The sequence below is a fragment of the Oncorhynchus clarkii genome, chromosome 29 (genome assembly GCF_045791955.1).
Source record: "Oncorhynchus clarkii lewisi isolate Uvic-CL-2024 chromosome 29, UVic_Ocla_1.0, whole genome shotgun sequence".
Classification (NCBI taxonomy): domain Eukaryota; kingdom Metazoa; phylum Chordata; class Actinopteri; order Salmoniformes; family Salmonidae; genus Oncorhynchus; species Oncorhynchus clarkii.
Window position 1 is genome coordinate 23,705,766 of NC_092175.1, and position 17,408 is coordinate 23,723,173.

The 17,408-nt window shown below is 42.0% G+C and overlaps 2 protein-coding genes across 4 annotated transcripts in view; one reads left to right on the forward strand and one right to left on the reverse strand.

Annotated features, from left to right (window-relative positions):
• The window catches only part of LOC139388579 (myosin-IIIb-like), a 53,393-nt gene extending 50,364 nt beyond the window's left edge, over positions 1-3,029 (forward strand). For 2 of the 3 annotated variants that reach the window (XM_071135322.1, XM_071135324.1), the window contains one exon: positions 441-618. In XM_071135322.1, the coding sequence (XP_070991423.1) occupies positions 441-524 (84 nt within the window). In that variant the 3' untranslated portion in view covers positions 525-618. Of the gene's footprint in view, positions 1-440; positions 619-2,682 lie in introns of those variants that run through there. The other variant, XM_071135323.1, reaches the window with a different exon arrangement.
• A 5,732-nt stretch (positions 3,030-8,761) lies between these two features.
• LOC139388127 (arrestin domain containing 1b) overlaps positions 8,762-17,408 on the reverse strand; it is a 60,608-nt gene continuing 51,961 nt past the window's right edge. The window contains exons 4-8 of the mRNA XM_071134702.1: positions 16,286-16,440; positions 14,257-14,439; positions 12,722-12,898; positions 11,682-12,147; positions 8,762-11,500 (exon numbers count right to left, since the gene is read on the reverse strand). Of these exons, the coding sequence (XP_070990803.1) occupies positions 11,433-11,500; positions 11,682-12,147; positions 12,722-12,898; positions 14,257-14,439; positions 16,286-16,440 (1,049 nt within the window). The 3' untranslated portion in view covers positions 8,762-11,432. The remainder of the gene's footprint in view (positions 11,501-11,681; positions 12,148-12,721; positions 12,899-14,256; positions 14,440-16,285; positions 16,441-17,408) is intronic.

Sequence of the window (17,408 nt, forward strand, 5' to 3'; positions counted from 1 at the left end):
ATTAGAATAGCTACACTGTAGGCCTATTCTTTAAAACTTGTCATGACGCAACATACTACTTCATTATTCACTATTATCAAATGGGCTTTTTGAATGTATACAATGTAGGTTGAACCCTGTCTTTGTTTTCTTCCAACCCAGATCATAGGTTGAACCCTGTCTTTGTTTTCTTCCAACCCAGATCATAGGTTGAACCCTGTCTTGTTTTCTTCCAACCCAGATCATAGGTTGAACCCTGTCTTTGTTTTCTTCCAACCCAGATCATTTCAGAACCTCAGGGTTGATTTTAGGACCTGACTTTTATGCTGAACCATGTTTATCTGAATAGATAGCCAAACTGACACAATTCATGCTGGAGTACTGTGCCCCGAGTGTTCATTAATCTGCATTAATAAAGAATTGTGGATGCATTTGTGATCTTTTCTGTCTTGTGTCTGCAGCACTTTTCAGATGTCCAGGAACAGAGCCCCGCTGTCTCTCACAGTACACCCAAGCCCTCCCGGAGGAGGACAGGTAGGTCATAGTAGCTACGCGCATACCCCGCCCACCTGAGGATCTGTCTTTTTCAGCCGTCTGTTTCCCCTGTGGGGTGCAGAATCCACTTGTCACGTAAACCTTGCTGAATTGATTGCTTTCATTTTAGTCCTGCAACTAAATTGTCGCAGGACTAAAATGAAATGATATAATGTTACGACCGCGGAAATGTTTGTAATGACCTGTCAAACACACCCCGATAATGGCTGAAATGGGCTCAATGGAATGCGTTGTCTTCCCGTGGCATCGAGAAAAATGCTAAGTTTCGTTGGAGATTTAACACATCTCGACACTTTCAACACAAGAAAGAGAAGAAAGAACTTTATTTTGATGGATGTAAAAAAAATTCACTAATAAAAAAAAATTAAAAAAATAATTGTACAGTTGAAATATTTACAAACTAGAGGCGCTGAAATAAAAGCAACTGCTGAAAATGAACACAAATTATAGTGATATTGTGTCTGATCTCGCAAACCATGTAAAGTATGTATAGATACGCTTGGCTCTAGATTATGCCTGTTGATTTTCAAGAGGGTATCCTGCTATTGACACTTGTTTAATTATGCAACAGAACGTGACGACAGTAATTAGTGAGGCAGTCTAGGCCGTGCAGGTGGGCCTAAACAGAGCACGGTTTTGGTGGTTGCTGACCTGTTCCACCCCATTGGTAATATATTAATATATGCAAATATACCCAGTGCATTTATACAAATGAGGCACATATAATTTTCTTTAGTTTAACTTCTTGACACACTTATCCCGTTAGCGGGATCATTTTCATCAGCATCCGCTGAATTGCAGAGCGCCAAATTCAAATGAAATTACTAAAAATATTTAATATTCATGAAATCACAAGTGCAATATAGCAAAACACAGCTTAGCTTGTTGTTAATCCACCTGGTCAGATTTCAATACAGCTTTCGGCGAAAGCATAACAAGCGTTTATGTAAGAACATCTCTCTCAGTAGACAATATTAAACAGCTAGCAGCCAAGTAGATTGGTCACGAAAGTCAGAAAAGCAATAAATTAAATTGCTTTAATGATCTTCAGATGTTTGCACTCACGAGACTCCCAGTTACACAATAAATGTTCCTTTTGTTCCATAAAGATGATTTTTATATCCAAATTACCTCCATTTGTTTGGCGCATTATGTTCAGAAATCCACAGGCTCGAGCGGTCACGACATCGCAGACAAAAATTCCAATAGTATCCGTAATGTCCACAGAAACATGTCAAATGTTTTTTATAATCAAGCCTCAGGTTGTTTTTAAATTATATAATCGATAATATATCATCCGGGACTATAGCTTTTTCAATAGGAGAGGGAGAGACAATGGCTGCCCCACTCTGTTGCGCAAGCAAAACTCTGCGAACACCCAGCTATCCACTGACGCGGTGTGATCTTTCTCGCTCATATTTCAAAATAAAAGCCTGAAACTATGTCTAAAGACTGTTGACACCTTGAAGAAGCCATAGGAATCTGGTTGATATCCCTTTAAATGGAAACAAGGCATCCAATGGAACAGAGAGCTTTCAGGAAAAACAGCACTTCCTTGTTGGATTTTCCTCAGGCTTTCGCCTGCAATATCAGTTCTGTTATACTCACAGACAATATTTTGACAGTTTTTGAAACTTTAGAGTGTTTTCTATCCTAATCTGACAATTATATGCATATTCTAGTTTCTGGGCCTGAGAAATAGGCCGTTTCAAATGGGTACGTTTTTTAGCCAAAAACAAAAATCCTACCCCCTACACTCAAGAAGTTAACGCAACATATTTAAAAAGAAAAAAAAAAAACCTAATAGCATTAGAAAATATATATAGGAGCGCATTCTAAGAAAAGAGATGTGTAATTTGACACATTTAATACCTGAATTCCCACCAAAATCCCTGAACTTTGTGCTATAATTCAGTCAACATCTGATTAGTTTTTAAAATGTAAACCATTGTCCAACTGTTGTATTTATTAGAATTGTTTTTAAAAACCTTTTAACAATTTATATGCATGTTTCTACTCATAGTTCTGGCCAGCAGGGCTCAACAAGGCATTGTGCAATATATTGTGTCCAGACATGTCTTTGTCGTGTAGAATATTTAGCTAAGCAGTGATTTAAACTGACTTATGCTATTTTTGTTTCTGTTGCAGATTCATAACCCATGTGATGGAGGGAGTTCATTCAAAGCTGCTATTTGTTGTTTTTGCCCATCTGAATGAGTTAACTGTACCTTATTCTGTCAAGCGTTAACCAGGTTTTTATAAACAAATTGTAAGGAGATACTTCCTTGTTTTACTAGTGTTTTATTTAGTCACAATTTTAATATAAATTTGTTTACGTTTCTGAATATTGTTTTATGTGTGTATGTAAATTATTCAGTGGGCATTTTACATTCACTGTTTTACTGAATGTGTTTTTTACATTTTAGATATCTGGTTGTGCAAGTTTTTTTTTCTTCATAATAATAAAATCTGCAGTCAAAAAAGCTTAGGCCACAGCCATGTATTCCTTCTTTAGTTTCACCATCAGTCATCATTGAGTTATTATTTTTTATTTTTAACAGTTAAATAATCATCCAATATGCTTACAGACCTGTGCAGAGGAGTGGTTTGGACTTCAACAGATATTACTAGCAACCAGTGATATCCAGAGTAGTAGACAGATCACAGCCCAGTTTCCCAAAAGCATCTCATCTTATATGACCTATGGTTCTAACGATGAATTTATTAGCCTTAAGATGCTTTTGAACACCGGGCCCAAAACCATAGAGGCCTCTATCAAAAAGCCATGTTGTCATGGGCAGTGCCATTGAGGGCTTCCACCATTTTAATGTAGCCAACTGGGTGGGACTTCCAACTTCATTGTTTGATCCCTCCTGGTGATTCTGTTGGAGTCCGGGTCATCAGGAGCGATCAGCCAATCATGAAGAAGAAAATTAACTACTTCAAAATAGAAAGAGTACTTTATTAATCTGAGTCCATCTTTTGGTGCTGTCACACTATAATGACACCGATACAAAGATGAGTCCTCGATCTCTATGATCAGATCAGGCAAACAGGAGTCACTGGGCCATAGATCTAAATCGACCATACACTGTAGGACTCCAAATCTCATTGATGGATCTCAGGGTTCTGGCTCTCGCACTGTGTCACCGTCTACTCCATCCAAGGTAATGTGATGCTGCTGTGAAACTGTTATGGATATACGTTGTGCACAACTCATGGATGTCAGAAAATGATTCGAGACGGACGTTGCAGCGGAAAAGTGCTAAATGAGAACTTGTGAGTGAAATTAATGAAGATCTGAGGAAAATATTGCCGTGGTTAAGGATAATATTGAAGTGAGTGACAATCAGGAGCCTATTGAGAAACAAGAAATGGCTGGAATTGTCGGAATCATTGGACAGTTTGATAAAAGTATTGAGCAGTGGAACTCCTATACAGAATGGTTAGAATCTTTTGTTCTTGCAAATGACATTGAGGACAAAATGGTGCCTACATTTTTTTTTGTGTGATAGGGCCAAACATTTAATTTACTACACAGCCTGCTACAGCCAGACAGAACAGGTAAAATGACGTATGGTGATATTGTGGGAATCATGAAAGGAGACTTTTCACCAAAACCACTAGTTGCTGAAAGGTTTAGGTTCATAAGAGAGAAATCAGAAATGGGGAGAATCAGTGACAATGTTTGCTGCTGTGTTAATTTAACTCACAATGCTCTGATAGTTTATTTGTGTCCAAAATTACACCATTAGAGACAGACTAGTATGTGGCATACGGAGTGAAGCCACACAAGATACTGTTAGCAGAAAGTATTCTGACCTTGGCAAGGCCATAGAAGTCAGTGTTTCCATGGAACCTGAGAGGCTCAGGAAAGTGCAGAGTTGCTACATTTTTCACCTCCACCATAGGCCCTGTTCCAAAGAATGCCAAGATAGCCTGTTTAAATTACTATCGCCCCATAGCACTCACATCTAGCAATGAAATGCTTTGAAGTGTTCATCATGGCTCACATCAACACCATCAATCCCAGATACCCTGGACCCACTCCAAATTGCAACAACAGATCACGAAATCCCTTTTGCACTTCACACTGACCTGCCCACCTGCAGCTCCATCTGCAACTGGCTTCTGGACTTCCTGACGGGCCGTCCCCAGGGGTTGAGGGTAGGCAACAACACATCCGCCATGCTGACCAGGGGGCCCCTCAAAGGGTTGCGTGCTTAGTCCCTTCCTGTACTCCCTGTTCGCGCACGACTCCAACCCCATCATTAAGTTTGCTGACAACACAACGGTGGTCGGCATGATCACCAATGATGATGAGACAGCCTATGAGATGAGGTCAATAACCTGGCAGTGTGGTGCTAGGACAACGTCAGGAAGACAAAGATTGTGGACTACAGGAAACGGAGAGCCGAGCACGCCTGCATCCACATCGACAGGACTGTTGTGGAGCGGGTCGAGAGCTTTGAATTCCTGTGTCCAGATCACTGAGGAATTAACTTTGTCCACACACACCAACACAGGAGGCTGAAAAGATTTGACATAGGTCTTCAGATCGTCAAAAAGTTGTACAGCTGCACCATTGACAGAATCTTGACTGGCTGCATCACCGCTTGGTATGGCAACTGCTTGGCATCTGACCGCAAGGCGCTACAGAGGATAAAGCGTATGGCCCAGTACGTCACTGGGGCCGAGCTCACTGCCATCCAGAACCTGTATACCAGGTGGTGTCAGAGGAAGGCCCTAAAAATTGTCAAAGACTCCAGTCACCCTAGTATAGACTGTTCTTTCTGCTATCGCACGGCAAGTGGTACCGATGCACCAAGTCTGGAGCCAACGGGGCCCTGAACAGCTTCTACCCCCAGGCTATAAGACTGCTAAATAGTTAGTCCAAGTAGGTATTTGGGCTATCTGCATTGACCCCCTTTGCACTAACTCTTTTGACTCATCACATACACTGCTGTTACGGATTTTTTTTAAATCTATTTTGCCTAGTCACTTTACCCCTACCTACACTACTGTTCAAAAGTTTGGGGTCACTTAAATGTCCTCGTTTTTGAAAGAAAAGCATTTTTGTTGTCCATTTAAAATAACATCAAATTGATCAGAAATACAGTGAAGACATTGTTAATGTTGTAAATGACTATTGTGGCTGGAAACGGCTGATTTTTAATGGAATATCTACATAGGCGTACAGAAGCCTATTATCAGCAACCATCACTCCTGTGTTCCAATGGCACATTGTGTTAGCTAATCCAAATGTATCATTTTAAAATTCTAATTAATCATTATAAAACCATTTTGCAATTATGTTAGCACAGCTGAAACCTGTTGTGCTGATTTAAAGAAGCAATAAAACTGGCCTTCTTTAGACTAGTTGAGTATCTGGAGCATCAGTATTTGTGGGTTCTGGCTCAAAATGGCCAGAAAGTATTCATACCCATTGACTTATTCCACATTTTGTTGTGTTACAACCTGAATTCAAAATGGATTAAATATATTTTTATTCCTCACCCATCTACACACAATTCCCTATAATGACAAAGTGAAAACATGTTTTTATAACTTTTAGCACATTTTATTAAATGAGGTACTGAAATATCTAATTTGCATACAGTACCAGCCAAAAGTTTGGACAACTACTCATTCAAGGGTTTTTATTTTTACATTGTAGAATAACAGTGAAGACATCAAAACTATGAAGTAACATTCGGAATCCTGTAGTAACCAAAAAAGTGTGAAACAAATCAAAATATATTTTATATTTGACATTCTTGAAAGTAGCCACCCTTTGCCTCTGACAGCTTTGCACACTCTTGGCATTCTCTCAACCAGCTTCACCTGGAATGCTTTTCCAACACTTTTGAAGGGGTTCCCACATATGCTGAGCACTTGTTGGCTGCTTTTCCTTCACTCTGCGGTCCAACTCATCTCAATTGGGTTGAGGTTTGGTGGTTGTGGAGGCCAGGTCATCTGATGCAGCACTCCATCACTCCTTATTGGTCAAATAGCCCTTACACAGCCTGTGTTGGGTCATTGTCCTGTTGAAAAACAAATGATAGTCCCACTAAACGCAAACCAGATGGGATGGCGTATCGCTGCAGAATGTTTGCTGCTGTGTTAATTTAACTCACAATTCTCTGAGTTTATTTATGTTCTAAATTACACCATTAGACAGACTAGTATGTGGCATACGGAGTGAAGCCACACAAAAGAGACTGTTAACAGAAAGTATTCTGACCTTGGCAAAGGCCATAGTAGCTGATAAAGAGGCTCAGTCGTAGACTTCATCAGGAAAGTGCACAGAGTTGCTACATTTTTCAAAACCACCATAGGCCAAAAACATCTGATTGGCTCAGAATAAAAACTGGTTTGGATCTGACAACCAGATTAATTGGTTGAAACACTAAACAGCATTTTTTTATCAATGGGTAGTGAGCTCATTGTATGGTTACCCTAGATAATTAGGCCTAGATCATTCTAATCACTTAACCATACTGCCATTAATCTCATTTGAACATCTTGACCATGTTCCGTTATAATCTCCACCCGGCACAGCCAGAAGAGGACTGGCCACCCCACATAGCCTGGTTCCTCTCTAGGTTTCTTCCTAGGTTTTGGCCTTTCTAGGGAGTTTTTCCTAGCCACCGTGCTTCTACACCTGCATTGCTTGCTGTTTGGGGTTTTAGGCTGGGTTTCTGTACAGCACTTTGAGGTATCAGCTGATGTACGAAGGGCTATATAAATAATTTTGATTTTTTTTTTTGTAGTTCTTCCATATTTCATTAGTTAAGTAGGCAATTTACCATTTCTTCATCCATGTATGCGTTGGATTGCTCGTCCAATTTACTATGATGAAATGCAAATTGGTTATGATCGACGATAGGTCAGTCATCCAAGGACACTGTAGTAGGCCAGTGACGTAACAAATAGGTCAGCGGGAGGGGGGGGGGGTGTCAGGGAGGGGTTTTCTGTGCGCTCTCTGACATCACGCATTCTAAACCCTCAAATGATTTACCTCACAAGTGGTTTGTACATTCTGGTGTATGTAAAAAAATTATGAAAATAATGTCAAACGATATACCGTATATACAGGGGCTAACTTTAACTCACCACTAGCTCTGTCTCCTGTGGTTGATAATGATATAGGCCTGTAGCCCACACACCTTGTTTGGGTCATTATATCATCACAGCAGGTGGTGGAGCTGAAGACAAGGCAATAGTCTAGATGTTGGCCCCAATATTTACTTCCATTATAAAAGATCCAACAGTGTAGCTGTTGCAGCATGACAAAAATTAAGCAATGGCCACATACCAGCATAGAATATCCAGCAGTGATTCTGCACATTATGTGAAATGTGAAATTAGGTTGCCCTTGCAGATTATATTCCCTCCATCCCTTGGCAGGTATGCAAGCAGACATGAGCTCTGTGGTCCATGTGTGACACAGGGAGGCTGTCGGATTGGGGCTAAGCAGTTTCTATGGCAACAGAGGATGAGCGATGCTGCGGTAAACAGTGAGGTGGCGAGCCCGGGGATGATGCCTGAAAAGGCTGTTTCTTCCTTGCTCTTCTCACGCTCTACCCTGCTGCTCCCATTGTCATGGCTACTGGACAGTCTTTGGGCCATGTCATTGTCAAAACATTATAAGGAAGGAGGCTAAAGTATAGCATCTCAGTCACACCAAGGCATGTAGGATTACACAGGCAGAACACAAGGCATATGTTCCCATCTTTTAAAGCAGTTGATAGGTGCCGTCAAAGGAAATGGGTCTGAGGTCACCTTTAATTCTCTATCATCCAACCATTTATAGTATCATAACATGATATCTTTGTGCTTTGGGACAGGTAAATATAGGGCCCAAGAAACCATTTTCCTTTGCAAAACCAGTACAAAGGATATGTCAGATTATCATTTTATTGGTAAACTGTACAATTTTGATTTACTATGGTGCTACATTTTTTTCTCCATAATATTTTCTCTCTCTCAAATGGCTACCATTTGCACCAGAAAACTGTTCACAAGTAGAAAAATACAAAACCACATGTACACCACTCACCGATTTGTGAGGGGAAAGAATGTACAATGAAAACATGGAGTTTAGAAAGCTATAGTACCTTTGGTGAAGAGAAATAAAAACAGTGGGGCAGGATGGATAAACGCAGCATGAAATGACTTGAGAACTAAGCTGCCGTACCAAACACGGAGATAACAGAATTGCACATTTTTTGTCTTGTTCTTTTTCTAGGATTAAAAAAGAGGAGATCCAAGGTCTACAAGCAGAGCTGAAATACATTTGAGGAAAATCCTCACGGGTTTCACAGCTACTTTAGTATTCATTCAGTGCATCTTCAGTCCAGGGGTGACCAGTAGATAAAACAGGGAGGGCCACAAAAGCACTCCCAATATTTTCCTAGACAAAGAGATCCTATTCCAAACCTCTAGCACCTGGATGATGACTATGCAGACTAATGGGAACTGGGATCATGTAGTTAAGGCTTGGTTTAACAACAACTCAGTGGACATGTACATTACACAGTATGTTTCACACAGTAGAAGGTGTAATATTATGTCTAGTGATGTTTAATGAGTGTATTACATAGTATATTTCGGATGTCACTTTCTGGTCAAGCTGCAAAGCCGGAAGATCTACTTCTCTTCTTAAAATCAAATCATATTTTAACCTTAACCACCCTGCTAACCGTATTCCTAATCCTAACCTCAAATTAAAACCATAAATGTTGACAATATATTGCACATTTTGATTTAGCAGCTTGGCCTTATTTTCGGGAATCGTATGTTTCACACAATAGTAGATGTAATTTGTTAGTGACGTAAGTAAACTCTGAGAAGATGGTAAATAAAGTAGAGGTGTGATTTCTATGGTTCTTTCAGAGTTGATGCCTTATTACTTTAGAGCAGTGGTCTAAACCGCAGATCAATTCCCAATATCATCTGCCATCTTTTTTCTGGTATATGAAGGCTTTGACAGCACGAGGCTGCCATTACAGGAGGGATGGCTATATACATTTATTCCCACAGCAGGTGCTAAAGTTTGTAATTACAGAATTGTATGAAACATAAGCCACAGTGTGGTTGGCCTAGACATACAAAAGGAGGCTGTCATTGAGACAGAAACAAGACATACAAATCAACATAAACACACAGTGGATCATATTGCCTGATGTCAAGTTGTAAAACTGAGCTGTCCAACGTTATCAACTGCCAAAGACAGGAGGGGCGATCACCAACAGGAACTGGTACGCTACATACACATTCACACAAAACAACATATACATGCACTGTTTCAAACTGCCAAAAAGTGCTGTCTTGTGCTTGAACATTTCACACTGTTGGTTGTCGCACCAACAAATGTGTTATCTGCATTGACTGCCATTTCAAAAGCAACAGAAACCCTGAAGACAACCGTCTTCATCACCACATAGTAATGTAGGTAGAACAGAAGGAGTTAAGGCCACATGGGGAAAATCAGGGTAAAAATTGTATCCAGGGTAAAAAAAAAAAAAGAGGAAGGTAAAAGTGTTTGCATCAGATGTCATAAATGCATATCAACCCTTGCTATGTCAATTACCCCTACACACCCAAGAGTACAATGTCCCGCTTGTCTGTTTCAAGATGATGATGTGTGACAAGATATGAAGCCCCTGGTCAGTAGATCACAGGTTGAAGGAGTATGTTCTACTTAGCAGGCATCATTGAGTTCCAGTGCTTTAGGGCTCTATTCAATCTGCATTGCAGCTTTACAGCGTGCTTGAAATTTAAAGACCATGTTCCTGCTTTAGCGGAGACTGCATTCACTGTAAACGCTGCAGATGTCGGCTCAATGGGAATTGACCTCTACATTTCTATCGTGGAATCTGCAACGCTTCAGCTTTACAGATTAAATAGTGCCCTTAGTGATGGTCAGAAGCTTTCCCAATGGGCAACATTCTCTTCTGTTGATGGGCAACATTCTCTTCCGTTGATGGCCACCAGGGGGTAGGCATGCTCAGGTCCTGATGTCCAGCTAGACCAGCCCGACTCCACCCATCAAAAGACGGCGCCACTGTGGTGGAAGTGGATAGTGATGGATCGGAATTACAGTAGTGTGCACATTTAGAAAGAAACTACAACAAAGGCCAGCTTTTGGTTGTGTCTGAAGGATGAAGGAGAGACAGTAGCGGGCCTACAACAATTTCAAGGCATCATAGATGCAAGAATATTCTCAAATGCAAAAATGTTTAGCCTCCAATGGGCTCTAATCATGGAATATCATACCCACTATATGTTTACTCTGAAGTGCTAATTTTAGACACAGTTCATGTTCTCTCTCAAGCAATCTATATAATAGCAGGACATTTTAGTCAGGGAGAAAAAGGGGTATAAACCATCATGACACACACATAAAAAACAACAGATATGATCCCTTTTTTAAACATATTTAGAGCAGGGCTCTCCAACCCTGTTCCTGGAGAGCTACCGTCCTGTAGGTTTTCACTCCAACCCTATTCCTGGAGAGCTACCGTCCCGTAGGTTTTCACTCCAGCCCCGTTCCTGGAGAGCTACAGTCCTGTAGGTTTTCACTCCAACCCTATTCCTGGAGCTACCCTCCTGTAGGTTTTCCAGGAATAGGGTCGGAGTGAAAACCTACAGGAGGGTAGCTCCAGGAACAGGGTTGGAGTGAAAACCTACAGGAGGGTAGCTCCAGGAACAGGGTCGGAATGAAAAACTACAGGTGGGTAGCTCCAGGAACAGGGTTGGAGAGCCCTGTTTAAGTGTAACATTTAGGAGGTTAGCATCTTCTATCCCCTTGGAGCTAGGGCTGCAGTACCCTATTTGTCCTTTAGGGAGTGTAATTGCAGTTTTGAGCTGCATTATGCTCAGTCCCCTCTCCTCTACGGCCTGCTGTTGTTGAAGCTGGAGTTGTTGCTGCTGCAGCTCTCCTCATAGGTGGGAGGGGGTTCTGTAAGATCCACATACAAACCAGAGAAACAGTCCGACAAATAGTAGACTATTGTTCATTTATCATCATAATGAAACAGAAGTGATTTACAGAATCAACTCCAGACAGGTTAAACTGTGTGTAGGAGCAGCAAGTGGTGACTAACTATGTAATAGTGATGTATTATGCAGGGGTAACTCACCATGTGGGTAGTCCCAGGTGCTGTACTCAGGGGGGAGTATGAGAGGACAGGACGTGGGTACTGGGGTGACGTTTCCCTCTGTAAAGAAAGGGATGGTGGACCCAGTGGACACACAGAACAGAGGCGCAGAGGTGTCGTCGGCACGTCGCTGGCTGGGTGGGAAAGCTGCACCGGGAGCGTAGCTAAATGCACTGGGGGACATGATGGGGGGCTGGCCGGATTGGTCCTGCTGGGAGTGGCTCTTAGTGGGGATCTCCTCGCTGACTGAACCCCCTGCACCCAACTCCTCCTCCAGGTCCTCCTCAGCTGGGGGTGCGCTGGGGGTAACCCCTTCCAGGCCGGTGTTAGGGCTGATGGGTGTTGGGGCTGGGGTTGAGGGCATAGCTCGTGACCGGGTCAAGTTGACAGCGATGTTCCCGATGTAGATGGGTAAAGTGACAACCGTCTCAGGGGATTTTAGTGATACCTGCAGCGTTCACAAAGACACAATGTAAATGTTAAATATCCTGTCATCCCAGGTGATCCTTTAAGTACAGTACTGACACAAATCGCTTTGCCATACTGTATGACGACCAAGACATCTGATCTGTTCAGATTACCATAGTTATAATCCCTGAACTCAAAAGAGACCTCTGAAATTGAGCATGAATGACTTACAGCATACTACATGGCAGGTGCATTGGGTTAATGAGAGGATTACTACAGTATGGTACTGTATGAGGAACATTGTCTGGTTCATATTGCAACTATAACTACAGAATGAACAGTATGAGAATGGTTTACCAAGAAAAACTTCCAAAATGACCTTTTAACCTCTAATTTGTCCTTTTGGAAGTTTTTCTTGGTAAGCAACTCTCATTATTTTTGTCATTGTTGTTGAGCACTCCTCCTTGCCTTTGTTTGCTGAAGCGCGAAGTACCCACCTGAACTCTATAGAATGAACACTATACAACTGCTAAAACTCTGAAATACCACCTGTGAACAACATGCTTTAATCGGGTGGATGCCCATCAGAGCACTCGATTGAGGATGTTACTAACCTGGATGAAGTAGTCAATCTCTATGAGGCTGCAGCCGGCCAGGGCAGACTGGGGGAGGGGCGGTACGATGATCTGCTCTCGCCACTCAGCGTGTTTCCCCGCCTTCACTCCCGCCCCCTCTACCTCTGCTATGGTCCGCAGGTCGTACAAAGCTCGTTTGGTCTTATAAGTCACTTTCTGAGCAAGAGAAAAGGAGGAGGGGTATCAGAGACAAGATCTACATCCAACAAACATAAAGCCTAGAGTAAACAATACAGACAAACACTACAGATCAAATATATACACTAAAAATACTCAAAAGTATGTGTACAGCTGCTCGTCGAACATCTTATTCCAAAATCCTGGGCATTAATATGGAGTTGGTCCCACCTTAGCTGCTATAACAGCCTTCACTTTTCTGGGAAGGCTTTCCACTCGATGTTGGAACATTGCTAAAGGTACTTCCATTCAGCCACAAGAGCATTAGTGAGATCAGGCACGCAGTCGGAGTTCCAATTCATTCCAAAGGTGTTTGATGGGGTTGAGGTCAGGGCTCTGGGCAGGCCAGTCAAGTTCTTACACACCAATCTCGACAAACCACTTCTGCATGGACCTCACTTAGTGCATGGGGGCATTGTCATGATGAAACAGGAAAGGCCTTCCCAAGACTGTTGCCACAAAGTTGGACAGAATAGTCTAGAATGTAATTGTATGCTGTAGCATTACAATTTCCCTTCACTGGAACTAAGGGGTCTAGCCCGAACCCTGAAAAACAGCCTCAGACCATTATTCCTCCTCCACCACACTTTACAGTTAGCACTATGCATTGGGGTAGGTAGCGTTCTCCTGGCATCTGCCAAACCCAGATTCGTCCGTCTGACTGCCAGATGGTGAAGCGTGATTCATCACTCCAGAGAACGCGTTTCCACGGCTCCAGAGTCCAGTGGCTGTGAGCTTTACACCACTCCAGACAACGCTTGGCATTGCGCATGGTGATCTTAGGCTTGTGTGCGTGCGGCTGCTCGGCTATGGAAACCCATTTCATGAAGTTTCTGACGAACAGTTCTTAAGCTGACGTTGCTTCCAGAGGCAGTTTGGAACTCAGTAGTGAGTGTTGCAACAGAGGACAGACAAATTTTATGCGCTCCATGCTTCAGCATTCGGCGGTTCCGTTCCGTGAACTTGTGTGGCCTACTACTTCACGGCTGACCCATTGTTGCTCAGAGACATTTCCACTTCCCAATAACAGCACTTACAGTTGACCGGGGCAGCTCCAGCAGGGCAGAAATTTGATGAACTGACTTGTTGGAAGACAGTGCCACGTTGAAAGTCACTGAGCTCTCCAGTAAGGTCATTCTACTGCCAATGTTAGTCTATGGAAATTAAATGGCTGTGTGCTACATTTTATACAACTGTCAAGCAACGGTGTGGTTGAAATAGCCGAATCCACTAATTTGAAGGGGTGTCCACATACTTTAGTATATATAGTGTATCAGCATTTGATCAAAAGTTACACCAGTAGCAACATGAAACCGTGAGACGTGGTCGTGTGGTACCTGTATGAGACTGGCCAGCACGCAGCCCGTGTCCTTGCCTGACTTGTTGTGGATCTCAGTGGCTAGTCTGATGATCTGGCCTGGTGTGTATCCCCTCAGGTCACTGCAAGCCTTCAGCATGAGGGTGCCCGTCTTCACCAGGAGATAGCTGAACCTCTTAGTGGTCACAGCATAACTGGGTTGCTGGGGAGAAGCAGTCATAGGAAGGGTAAAACAACCAGTTCTGAGGGACAGATGAACAGAGCGTAGTAACAGAAATAAGAGCTGGGGGGGAAGACCTCGTGTAATCTTCAATTATGGATGAGAAAGTGGTTTTACTGCGCTCATCGTGCAGAAATCAAATCCCATAACTATCAAACAAAATAAGGCATGATCAAATAAGTGGGCACTCTACAGGTAGTCAGTCCACTGTCCTCTTCAGAAATATATACTGTTCTAGTACACAGCCTATAGCCAAGTACTATATATACACACCACCTTTTAAAAGTTTGGGGTCACTTAGAAATGTCCTTGTTTTTGAAAGAAAAGCTTTTTTTAATCCATTAAAATAACTTCAAATTGATCAGAAATACAGTGTAAACATTGTTAATGTTGTAAATGATTATTGTAGCTGGAAACGGGTGATTCTTAATGGAATACCTACATAGGCGCACAGAGGCCCATTATCAGCAACCATCACTCTTGTGTTCCAATGGCACATTGTGTTAGCTAATCCAAGTGTATTATTTTAAAAGTTTAATTGATCATTATAAAACCCTTTTGCAATTATGTTAGCACAGCTGAAAACTGTTGTTTTGATTAAAGAAGCAATAAAACTGGCCTTCTTTAGACTAGTTGAGTATCTGGAGCATCAGCATTTGTGGGTTCGATTACAGGCTCAAAATGGCCAGAAACAAAGAACTTACTTCTGAAACTCATCAGTCTATTCTTGTTCTGATGAATTAAGGCTATTAAATGTGAGAAATTGCCAAGAAACTGAAGATCTCGTACAATGTTGTGTACTACCCCTTCACAGAACAGCGCAAACTGGCTCTAACCAGAATAGAAAGAGGAGTGGAAGGCCCTGGTGCAAAACTGAGCAAGAGGACAAGTACATTAGTGTCTAGTTTGAGAAACAGACGCATCACAAGTCCTCAACTGGCAGCTTCATTAAATAGTACCCGCAAAATACCAGTCTCAACATCAACAGTGAAGAGGCAACTCCGGGATGCTGGTCCTTCTAGGCAGAGTTGCAAAGAAAAAGCCATATCTCAGACTGGCCAATAAAAATAAAAGATTAAGATGGGCAAAAGAACACAGACACTGGACAGAGGAAGATTGTAAAAAACTGTTATGGACAGACAAATCTAAGTTTGAGGTGTTTGGATCACAAAGACGAACATTCGTGAGACACAGAAAAAATGAAAAGATGCAGGAGGAGTGCTTGACGACATCTGTGAAGCATGGTGGAGGCAATGTGATGGTCTGAGGGTGATTTGGTGGTGGTAAAGTGGGAGATTTGTACAGGGTAAAAGGGATCTTGAAGAAGGAAGGCTATCACTCCATTTTGCAATGCCATACCCTGTTGACAGCGCTTAATTGGAGCCAATTTCCTTCTACAACAGAACAATGACCCAAAGCACAGCTCCAAACTATGCAATAACTATTTAGGGAAGAAGCAGTCAGCTGGTATTCTGTCTATAATGGAGTGGCCAGCACAGTTATCGGATCTCAACCCTATTGAGCTATTGTGGGAGCAGCTTGGGACAAAGTCTCTTCGGATTACCTCAACAAATTGACAACTAGAATGCCAAGGTCTGCAAGGCGGTATTTGCTGCAAATGGAGGATTCTTTGATGAAAGCAAAGTTTTAAAGGACACAATTATTATTTAAATTAAAAATCATTATTTATAACCTTGTCAACGTCTTGACTACATTTCCTATTAATTTTGCAACTAATTTCATGTATGTTTTCATGGAAATGACTGCATAATAACACAAGTTCAGACAGTGAGACAGTGCTGAGACATTGGTGACTGGTGGTCTTTACCTCAATGTCGGGCACTTGATTGAGGTTGAGCATGTTGAGTAGGTAGAAGGGCTTCTGGGCCTTGTAGTCCTTGGAGAAGCGAGGTGTGTCTATGACGGCTCTCACACGGTAAACTATTTTCCCAAAGGGCCCTTCAAAGGAGGTTGGGGCAGCCACTGAGTTGGACAAATACAAACACAGTTATTAGACAGAGCGAGATTGACTACAGAGAGTTTAAGATTGTATACTAAATGTAACTCTTGGACATAAATAATTTCACAATATCAACTGCTACAGCAGCAACATAGACCACAGCTGATTAATTTATTTCATAAAGCCTCTGCTGTCTGCAGGTGAAACCTATAAATGGGAATGCGAGATTCTGACCTAAACAGGGTGGCAGTCTAAAATGGTGGCTGGTCAGTGTGTGTACTTTATCAGAGGAGGGCCAGTCAGTGCTTGGTCTGAGCAGTGGGAAGCAGATAGATCAGGACAGGGGGACAGATACTCAGGGCTCCTAGCAGCGCTGTCACTAAGTGTCTGTGCCTATCTGTCTGATCTGCACAGATCCCCTCCTAACAGGACAGGGGGACAGATACTCAGGGCTCTGTGCCTATCTGTCTGATCTGCACAGATCCCCTCCTAACAGGACAGGGGGAGGACAGAGTTTATTTACAGACTCCCGAAAGGACAGAGGATAGAGGAGGAGAGATGGAGGAACGGAAACTGAAGAAGAGAAAGACAAAAATAACAATTCTGAGAGGTTTGAAGGAGAGAGGAAATGGAGAATGGTAGGATGAAGTTTAGTACAAAAAGAGATAGAGATGAGAGAAAAACCTTGGAAAACATGTTGTTATCTACAATCTGAATACATTTACAAATGTCATACTGGGTTAAAGAAATGTTCATACTGAATATCCATCTACTGTATTCAGCTCATAAAGCACGATAGGTGCTGATACATTCAAATTGGAACGTAATTGTGTCCAATGTCATGCTTTTAACCAAATACATTATAGGATTTTCCTATGAATCATTGGAATAAATAGATAATGCAAAATGGAAGACTTATGAAGGACAGAGATGCATACAGAACACACAATTCAGTCTCTCACATTCTCAATATTATCAATTCCAATTCAGC